The 10638-nt window shown below is 40.4% G+C and overlaps 1 protein-coding gene and 1 non-coding gene across 2 annotated transcripts; one reads left to right on the top strand and one right to left on the bottom strand.

Annotated features, from left to right (window-relative positions):
- Nucleotides 1-131: 131 nt before the first annotated feature.
- LOC144004599 (DNA polymerase subunit gamma-1-like) lies at nucleotides 132-9719 on the bottom strand. Its single transcript, XM_077501916.1, has 19 exons — nucleotides 9597-9719; nucleotides 8795-9406; nucleotides 8224-8419; nucleotides 7978-8145; nucleotides 7750-7896; nucleotides 7567-7646; nucleotides 7315-7497; nucleotides 5471-5613; nucleotides 5258-5384; nucleotides 4964-5188; nucleotides 4055-4172; nucleotides 3692-3757; nucleotides 3453-3578; nucleotides 3227-3387; nucleotides 3024-3077; nucleotides 2836-2953; nucleotides 1650-1785; nucleotides 826-1072; nucleotides 132-258 (listed from the first exon to the last, which is right to left on the bottom strand). The coding sequence occupies exons 2-19, from the start codon at nucleotides 9373-9375 to the stop codon at nucleotides 132-134; spliced, it is 3003 nt and encodes a 1000-aa protein (XP_077358042.1). The 5' UTR covers nucleotides 9376-9406; nucleotides 9597-9719.
- Nucleotides 9720-10014: 295 nt separating this feature from the next.
- On the top strand, nucleotides 10015-10087 carry trnar-ucg (transfer RNA arginine (anticodon UCG)). The gene has a single exon. It is a non-coding gene; the product is annotated as a tRNA-Arg (tRNA).
- Nucleotides 10088-10638: the final 551 nt, after the last annotated feature.

Here is a 10638-nt window from a genome sequence, read left to right as displayed (position 1 = left end):
TCCAGACCACATTCGTTTGCCAACTAAATCCCACTTTCTCCGCCGGGAGCTTGTGGGTTTATAAAACAGGAGACAAGCATGTGAACGCTGAGATGTACAAAACTGTGGTTGCGTTTAATATTCCCAATTTCTCACCTTTGTGAAGCCAGTCTACTGATCTTCCGCAACTCCTCGAGGGATACGCTGCCATCTTCCTCCCTTTCCACCTCCATTCCTAGCTCAGAGACCAGCCACTCACCTTCATCTGATAGTTCATATCTGGCCCCCCAAAAAATAAGAAATACAGATGTGTCACACTGCCACAATCAACTATTAACTAACACAGTGGTACCTTACTTACGAGTGCCTGTGGATTAACCGCCACTGACAGGCTTCAAACAAAAGGTATAAAATGACATAATTTTTTTTGGTATTTTTTGCTGAAGAATGTGGGACATAATCGCGGAATAGAATTTATACAATATTTTAAATGTGTTTTTTCTTTAAAGAAAAGTAGAGCGTGTGAAATTATTCACCCCCTTTTCTCTAAGTGCAGCCAACTGACTCTACAAGTTCCCTGGTGATTTCTGAATGATGCAAAGTTGACCGAAATGACTGATAATGATAAATTAAGTCTACCTGTGTGTACCGGTAATTGAAATAAAATTTGACATCTTGTCTGAAGCCTTGGCAAAAGTTCAACAGGGCTAATACTTTCCCAAAGCACTTTAAATTAATTTCAACACGGAAATTAGATTTTAGAGATGAGTGCTTTGTGTTACGAGCATGGATGCAGAACAATGAAACTCTTAAGTCAAGGTACCACTGTACAATGAATGAGAATACCTGCGTAACCCCTTTGTCAAAGCATACATCTGTCGGGCCTTGCTGGCAGCCTCTGCCTGACTAAGGCGATGATTGAACTGCATCAGCAGCCTTTCTGCGAAGGGCTGTCCCGCTCCGTAGATGCGGCCGTAGTTGAACACCTTGGCGTGCTCCCTGCTGATGCCCACGGCGTCGGCGGTACGGCTGTGCAGGTCAGTGGCCTGGCTCTTCTTTCCTTGAAGCGTCATCCAGCCGAACGCTGTACAACCTGAACCGCACAGAATGATTAGCTGGACAGAGATGTTTCGTTACGTGGTTTTATTGTTACGGGTTCACTCCAGTTTTATTTGTCGATCATAAACAGTATTAACTCATTTGCTCCCAAAAACGTTCTATTTTAAATATTGCCATGGTCCTAAAAATGTATTTATACCTTTGCTTGTTTTTTGTTTTTTTTTGCTAGAGCATACAGAAGATTTTGATGCACCCTCTGGCCTGAAGAGGTCGCTTCAAGCAATGGTAGTTATTACAAAAAACGGCCAGCAGGTGGCAGCAGTGTATGAGAGAGAGATAAACCAGGGCCATGTTGCGACAAGCTCTTTTCACCAGGGTTTTCAACAAATGTGTGAATAATAATGAAACTTCGCTATATTCTAATGCTAAGTGCTGCAAAACGTAAACAGATACAAATATACTTTTTTGTCCTGATGGAAGAAGAGACTAATCTTTCTTTGGTAAGTTCCATGTTTTTATACCAATCGAACACAATATTCTGTAGGCTTTGCAAAACCAGTTAATATAGAATAGCAGTATAGAAAATTGAACGGTTGGTTGCCAGATCTCACCATGCATGCCAGCAAAGTGGGCCTCTCCGAGCACAGCTGCAATCCACAACTCTTGAGAGTCCACGTCGGCTCCAACCAGGTGGTAACCTGGTGGCGCTTGCACCATCGCCTTCAGCTCACTGCCCACTCTATCCCGCTAAGGACACAAAACATATTAGCTGTGTTTGGATTCCTCATTTCCTACACCCTAATTACTTTAACTGGACCAAGGTCAATGTTATATTATTTAGCTGAGCATACAGTATTTTACAAAATACTGTAAACACAAACCAAGCAGCAATCTGTGTTTTGGTATGTTTTTCTATGGTTGTTTACCACTTTTCAAAATGCAATGTGGGATACACTGAAAGCACTATATACGAGAGAACCAATATTTACCTCACAATTGAACATCTCTACAAAATGTGTAGTGGATAGGGAATGATTCCAAACATTTTCACTCCAGGGCCACTTACACCTAAATTTGATCTCAAGGGAGACCAGACTAGTTTGTCCATGGCCAAATAATCCATCGATACATTTTCTGAACTGCTTACTCCTCACAAGGGTCGCAGTGGGTGCTGGAACCTATCCCAGCTGGCTATGGGCACTTAGGCAGGGTATACCCTGAACTGGTTGCCAGCTACAAAATACAAATAATGACAAGTCAATATATTTCCTGATTTTTTTTGTTTGTTTGTTTGTTTTTGTAGTTGGGGGGCAAATGATTAAGAACGTTCTGAAAATATTTCTATTTTTTATTATGACCTTACTATTGCTGGCCAGTTAGTTGGTCTTTTATTTATTTATTTTTTTTCTTTCAGGTCATTCATGAGTTCCCCATGACGTCGCGCTGCCCATTGGAAGAAAAAAACAAAACAAAAAAAGTTGACGTCAATTAACGTCGATAGTGGTACTCGTTGGTATTTCCTTAAACGTCAATTAACGTTAACGGCAGGAAAAGAGTTAAGCGGTTGTAAGTGTGCCCTCCAGTGGCCAAAATTAGGAGCAACACTTAATTTTAGCGAAAAACTGCAGTTTGTGTTCTGTTCTCACAGGCCAGATTGGACCTCCTGATGGACCGGTTCTGGCCCGCGAGCCGTACCTTTGACATCTTTGCTTTTTAGCTGACAAATGGCAGCCACTATACATCATAATTTGCTTCCAGTGTGATGTTTGTGTGAGTATGTGTCAGTGAATGTCTTACGCGTGCATTACTAGCAGTCAGCCATGTTGGCTCCACAGCCCTTCGCGTGACAGTTCCAGCAGTGACCACCTGAGGTAATATAGCGCCGTACTGCCCTTCTTCATCAAATTCCTTGTGCCTTTGGAGACCACACAAATCCTTTATTTTTGGAGTTCAATGCAGATAATACGCAAAAGTAGAAGACCAACCTGCTTACAAAACGAGGAAGCTCTCCTTTCCGTAGCCATAGCACCATCTGGGAGCTTTGATAAGATCAAATTCAAGTTTTGGTAGTACTGAAATTCATTGTTTACTATATTTGTCTGACTATTAATATTTTTTTTCATAGTACATTGTCACTCATATACTGATTGTGAGACAAACATCCCCAATGATAGTAGTTGATAGATACCTTATGCGTTTATGAGCATTCCTCCAGAAGGACATCATTTTGTTGATCTCTAAGGCCCGCGTGGCATTGGTCCCACCCCTTCCTGCTCTAAGAGTACCATCCTCCATCTTAGGCAGGAAGTCTTTAGAAAAAGGACTGCCAACGTTATTTTGATTACCGTCCTGAAACAGACAAAGACTTACGAGTGCAATGCCAGCCATTTGTTGATGAAGCACTGACACCTTACCTTATGTGGTAATTTGAAAAACCAGCATCCAGGTATGTCTATATCGTTGTAGGGGCCAATTCCTTGGTGATAGTGGCAATGACGCTCCTCTGGGACAAGATGGGACTTACGGGTAAGTTGATGCTTCTGTGAAAATTACAAAAAAAAAACAAAAAAAACATGCTATGTAAAAACAGCAACAATTACATTTTAATGTGGTAATGGACACTTTATGACAGAACAAAGATCAATTTGGATACCCTGTTTGTCACTGCTTTGACTTCATGTTCCTCTGTCAGTCTCTCCATTGATCCATACTCCTCCACCTAGTGAGGGAAAAAAAAAAAACTGTTTAAGTGCATTTTCTTTCTTTAGTAGGACCTTGCTTTTGTGGCTTCTGGTTGATGGAAAATTGGAAATAAAATGGAACTGATTCTAGAAGAATAACTCTGGCATAGTGGTTCACAAGTCGGCCTCACAGTCAAGTCAGCTGGGATAAATTCCAGCTCCCGTGACTAATGAGGACTATAAAATAAATGGATGGATAATTTATACAAGAGTGCATCATGGTTTACTTACTTGTCCATTACATTGGAGTCACATCACATTCTGCTTTTAAGTACCTTTGCCCAAACAGCGCTGTCTGTCCACATGAGGTCATCTGATGGCGCACCGTCCAAATATTCAGGACCCTCCTTGCAGTTCTGATCACAATACTCTCTGTAAACACGCTCAATCTCTCTGTAGAGGACAAAAAGCTTAAATACATCTTATGTAGACTGGATTTATTAATTGGACCAGTGGATCTCAAACTGTTTGGGTGGAGTGGACAAAGTTTTTCTAGAACCCACTCATAGTTGTAACCCCACTTAAACATAACTTCCCCAAATGCCAGGATGTTCTTATTTTTCAACCAAAGTATCCATGACCTGTTTAACTCATTCACTCCCAGCCATTTTCACAGAAGCAATCCCCTTCACTCCCAGCTGTTTTACTGGATTTTGACCGATTTTGCAAGGCCCACAGAATAATGTTCTATTGCTTTAAAACATGGAACCTACCAAAATAAAGATTAGTCTTTTCTTTCGTCAGGAAAAAAAAAGTACATTTCTATCTGTTTCTGTTTTGCAGCAATTAGAATATAGACAAGTTTTATCATTATGTGTAATAGTTTTTTTTTATTTATTTATTTTTTTAAAACATGGCCCTGGTTGAGCTCCTTTGCTTTGCTGCCACCTGCTGGTCGTTTATGTATTAACTATAATTTCTTCAAGCATTCTTTGCAGTTGAGACTAGAGGCTTTGATGTATGCTCTAGCATTTAAAAAAAAAACAAAAAAACATTAAAACATTTAAAACAGAAAGTATTTATACATTCTGAGTTAACAATATGAACGTTTTTTTTCCCTATGACAAAAAAAAAAAAAAAAGAAAAGAAAAGAAAAAAAAGTCAGTTGAACTGACTACAATTTACTGCAAATTATTCTGCCTCAATTTGAGAACCACTAAATCAGACCATGGTCCGCAAGTTACCTATAAGGGCAAAGAGCTGGCCTGATGTTTTCCTCCAGGGAGTCCAGGTTATCCCTGCGTCCTGGAACCAGATACCCCCAGCCATGCTTCTCTGTGTAATGCAGCGGAAACCCATCCCACGTCAGACCCATCAGTTTTGGGGTCACTCTCATCTGGAGACTAATGAGATTGGCTCCAGGTGACCAGCTGTCCGTGGACATCTTTTCACACAGCTTACGATACCACCTGATGATGCAGTACACAATGAGGAACATTGGAATGTGAAAGTAAAGTTCTGACTGTTGAATATCAGACCCGGGATGTCCAGGCAGGTGTTGCTTTCTCTTGGGAAGTCGATTCATCGTTTCCTTCAGTTTATCCACAGCTAGCCTGCTGGGAGAAGGGCCTGCTGCAGTGTCCTCTTCAGATGGTGGACCTGCATCTTGAAGCACAAAATCAATCATATTATAAAGGCTCTTCAGAATGAAGACCACGATAATCTGGTGAGCGACACTCTTAAGGATATACCTTCCATCCAGTCTGCAACAGGAGCAGCAGTTTGGGATTCAACTTCTTTTTTGGACTGTTTCTTTTTGCTGGCTGGCAGCTTTTTCAGCTTGAATTCCTGCACATCCCACTCAAGGTCCCAAAGCCAAGGATCATTTTTAAATCTAGGAATAAATAAAATACATGGAAAATGATATTCAATTGTGACAATTGGTCATTATATCAGTATAGTAGATCCCTTCTTTGCTCGGCTGCACCTAAAATATCTGATGCCTGATCGTTATGATATTTACGAATTTGTGACATTGAGGGATCACTCCATGTTGAATGAGAACGCCTGGCTGACAATCTTGGCTCCAGTTGAGCCCTAATGAATTATTTTCTCAATAGGGTTCAATTTGGGCTCAATGTACACAAACGTTTCTGACTTTATGTACTGCAGAAAAATGCGGAAGCAAAGTATCGTCCAAAACATCTGTTTAAGATTTAGGGTGAATTTAGGGGTTGGGTCCAACCCTAGTAAATGAATGAGTTGATTAAGTGGTGGTGAATTCTATTGAAGATGTATTATTAAATTCAATAAAAAAATAAAATTAAAAAAAAGAACTCATAATTGTCCACAGACTTTCCTTGATACTTTGTTGAGGCATGTTTGCCAACAATTACAGCCTGAAGCCTCTTCTTTCTTTTTTTTTCTTTAAATATTATCAAAGCACAAGCATTTCCAGTTCCCTCCATATGTCATGTGGTCAGTGGAAACAGGATGCACATAAGCTTAATTCTAGTGTCATGGAAATATATTTAATTAATTAACGTGATTTCTTAGATTTTTTTTTAAAATAAATGCAGCAATCTAAAAAACAAAAACAAAACACTACTATTCAACTATTTATTATAGAGTGTTGTGTGTAAAATTTTGAGTAAAATAAATGCATTTACCATAGTTCATCTTGACTTAAGGCTGTATTTTAACTAGAGCTGTCAAACGATTACATTTTTTAATCAGATTAATCACATCGCAGAATTTTGATTAATCATGATTAATCACTGACTTAAAAAAGCTTTTTTTCCCCAACATTTTTGCCCGCTGCACACTCTCATCCTGCTTTTTCTAATCAATTAATTATTTGCATAATTTAACATGGGTAAAAAATGACCTACGGCATATGTAAACATTTATTAAATGCTTTACTTTAATGCATGTAGTTGTAGATGTTTATTGCTCAAACTCCAACAGCTACCTTTAATGTAACCATCCACTGTTGGCTAAAAAGGATCATCTGCGGTCAAAATTAATAGTGTGATTTATCTGTGGTAATACAATGATTAATGCGATAATTTTTTGTGATTAATTAATTAGTTAACACTTTAACTTTGACAGCACTAATTTTAACAAAACATGGAATAAGTAAAGTGCTGTGAAAATATTCCAGAATGTGTCTCCTAACATGTCCAGTCGGCCACCAATATTCAGGTGCATCACACGAGATTTGAATTATTGCATCATGAAAAACATCATTTTAATAGTCTTATTAAAAATGTTTAACTTGTCATGGTAGATTCACTATAGCTTAATCTTATAGCTAACAAAATACAAAGGCTCATAACTATGTTATACTCATTTATTAGCATGCACCTTTAGATCATTCAGCTGAATTAATTTTTAAGAAAGCTACGTTAAATCATATGCCTAGTGTACAGTTTCAGGTTCGTTATATAATATTTTCCCCTCAAAGGAATAAGCAGTTCGGAAAATGGATGGATGGATGGATGGATGGATGGATGGATGGATGGATGGATGGATGGATGGATTGTGTTACGCTGACAAAGTTCAGTTACAGAAATGAAGTTTTTTTTTGACTCACTTCTCGTCCTCCAGAAGCTGGCATGCATCATCAGCTAGAGTCATGAGAGATTTCTTCATCTCTCTCTGGAGCTCCTCGTAAATGTCCTGGGAATCCTCCAGGTATCGCCCCCAGTTGTGATTGACAGGAAGGTAGCTCACACCCATCTCCAGCATTCCGGCAAATGTCACTGGATGGGGACATCTTCAGAAATACAAATTAGTTGTTGAGATCCAGTAATAACTACAACGCAAAAGAAATATGTATTCTGACCTCTCCATGAAGAGGGGCAGCTGTTCAATGAAAATTTCATGGGTGGCCTGAACATCTGAGGCGCAGTACCGCATTAACTCCTACAGGTGACAGCAAAAACACATTTACAGTACACTGATGTATTGATACCTGGACAGATTGACAGATACAGTCAATGAACCATGGCCAGAAAGTCATACAGACCTGGAAGTTGTTCCTTACATCCACCATGGAGCCTTTTACAAAGGTCTCTCTTATCTCTTTTTGTATCGGTGGCCCTCCCACATACAGAGCGTGGACATCGGCTAAGTTGTTGATGCTGCTAATATTCACCCAGTCCCAAAATCCAATCTATAGACAAAAACATTCTAAATGGAAAGGTTTTCAATAGTCTATGTCTAAAACAACCAATCCACTGTCAAATACACAAACCTTGGGACCGTCTCTTTTCTGTCCCACTTTCTTCATGTGCTGGCTGACCTCCTGGAGGCCCAACTTCTTGCCCATCTTATTGGCCATCCACAGTGTACGCTGGAAGCCAGTCAGGCCCGAGATAGCCATGTGAAGACTCATCGTGTCCATGAAGCGCATCCTAGAACCCTTGCGACATTAATACAGACGCGGATATTAATTCAATGGGAAAACACACTCACCTTCTTTGGATACCAAAACACGCACCTTTAATAAGTATTGCTCCTTGATGTGAGATCGGTCAAAACTGACATTGTGGCCCACAATGAGCCGTTCCTTCCACTGACCACCTGGTGGACGGACAGAGTTCATTGGTGTCTCCAATGGGATGAGGTCAGCGAGGATGAGCTGGTTTGACCAGGAGTAGCGCTCTTCGATGAGACGTTTGCTGCACCAAGAGTACCTGGTAATGGACACACAAAAACAAAAACATACGGTACCCGTGTACAGTAAGTAGGGCTGATTACTGCCAACAACCTCACAATACAATGTGTATCACGATATAGGTGTCACAATACGTATCGTGATACATGTGAATCCCGATACACGGCATTCAAAACAGGAGTTATCCCATTATTTTTCATTACTTAACATTTTTATGATGATGATAAATGATCTGTATACCCATATGATGATGACAAATTTAAAGCCGGTATGTCCCTGGTCCTTTGACTTGCTAATCCCTATTCCACCATGCTACCAAATGCATGAGGTCAATCAACAAAATCATTTAAGTCTGACACTGCGGCATAGCTTTTTTTTTTTTTTTTCCCCTTACCAGTGTGTTGGAGACAAAGCAACTGCCAATGTTGGACACTGTCCCTCTGCCATGCACACTTCTACATCAAACACAAGTGATGTCTCATCTGGGAAATCAACCCTGTGACACTCCCCGTTGGACCCGTAGCGTGTCCAGCCAACCTGCCATGCCCACTCCTGAGGCATAGGAGGAAGTTCTGCTTGCTGCAGCTCAGCCGCAGCTTCCAGGTAGGGAAGACTCTGCTTCTGGGCCAAAACACGGAAGTGTTCGTCAATATTGTCTCCATACATTTTGGGAAGCTTCAGCTCCACTTCGTGTAAAAGTGACGTTTCTTTCCCCCACAGCTGATGCTTCTGCAGGTGCCGTACACCGCGTTCCACATTTTCTTCTCGGTACTCTGGCACCAGCCCTCGAAAGATCTGCTCATGGAGGTTTCTTGACAGCACCTGGATATTAAGGGGGTTTAGGCGGGTCTCCACAGAATCCTCGGCTTGTACTGAGTGGGGCTTTGTGGAGCAGGTGCGCAAACATATCCCTTTTTTGGAGATGACAGATCTGTGCATGGGACAGCAGATCACTTTCAGCGTCACACGCAGCATCACCTCATCTGGACAGGCAGTTCACTGCATCCTATGAAAAATATTCACAAATACATCATCACAGCCCAAACACATCGGCATGCCCTTAACTGTTGAATGTAACAAAACAAAGCCTTAATTAAATATTATCCGTGTATAATCTTAATGAAAGTCGACCAGTACACCAAGAACATGGGAATTTACCATTAGTACGTCTAAGTTACGTCTTTCTATCAACTTACCCAAGTCAAAATCATGATGGGTCAGTGATGGGCCTCGATTGTGAGCTAACAAGCGGCTTACTTTAAGTCCATGTTTTATTACAAGACTACGACTGAAAGGCACATAAATGCGCCCAAACTGATAAACGCTATGGAACTAGTGATAAATAAACCCGACCAAAGTTATAAATAAAGCTTCCGCTACTTCGGCATATTATTCAAGTAGATCTCCATGCGTTAATAACCTTTGCGACATCTAGTGGTGTGGATGACCGTATTTTTGTACAACGTAAAACGACTGAAAAAGATGATACTCTATTGAGTTATGTTCAGTAGTTAGTATATTAAATGCAGAATATTAAAATACAGATTTAGGTTGCCTACTGCAGCGCCGAGCATTTTATATATATTTTAAGAAATTACATAAGAATTGCTTCGTGGCCGTGTGGCCTAATGGATAAGGCATCTGACTTCGGATCAGGGGATTGCAGGTTCGAGTCCTGCCACGGTCGTTTTATTCTTACTTTGTTGCAGACGATGCACATCTCCAAGTGCAAGCGGAATACGATGAATTTACATAATCGGCTGGGCTTTTTTTTTCAGCTGTCGACCTATACACCCACCCACCCTTCTTTTCTTTTTGCAAACTGCGCAAAGTCCTAACTGGGCCAAAGCCCAAAATATGATATGTCGGTGTCAGGTGGATTTTGGATTTTGAATTCTAGTTGTGATTTTACTTTTTTTTTTTCAGATCCATACATCCCTTAGTTTATATTTGTGGTGCTGGAGCCTATCCCAGCTGGCTTCGGGCAGCAGGCGGGGTACACCATAAACTGGTTGTCAGCCAATCCAGGGAGAAAATGTAATGTCATTGTCACAACTTTAAGGAATACGTTATAAAGATGAACACAGCCATCTGCTGGATATTGTCGGTTACTGCGCCCTTATCTCTCTCTCTCTCTAAAAGTAAAAAGGCATGTAAAAAGCATTGAATTAAATTGTGCCGTAAGCCGTTTTGACTCGGGGGATGGTGGTAATAAATAATAAATGAATGAATGAATAA

The sequence above is a fragment of the Festucalex cinctus genome, chromosome 17, assembly GCF_051991245.1.
Source record: "Festucalex cinctus isolate MCC-2025b chromosome 17, RoL_Fcin_1.0, whole genome shotgun sequence".
NCBI lineage: Eukaryota > Metazoa > Chordata > Actinopteri > Syngnathiformes > Syngnathidae > Festucalex > Festucalex cinctus.
Note: the sequence above shows the minus strand (reverse complement) of the source record. Positions and strands in the feature narration are given on the sequence as shown.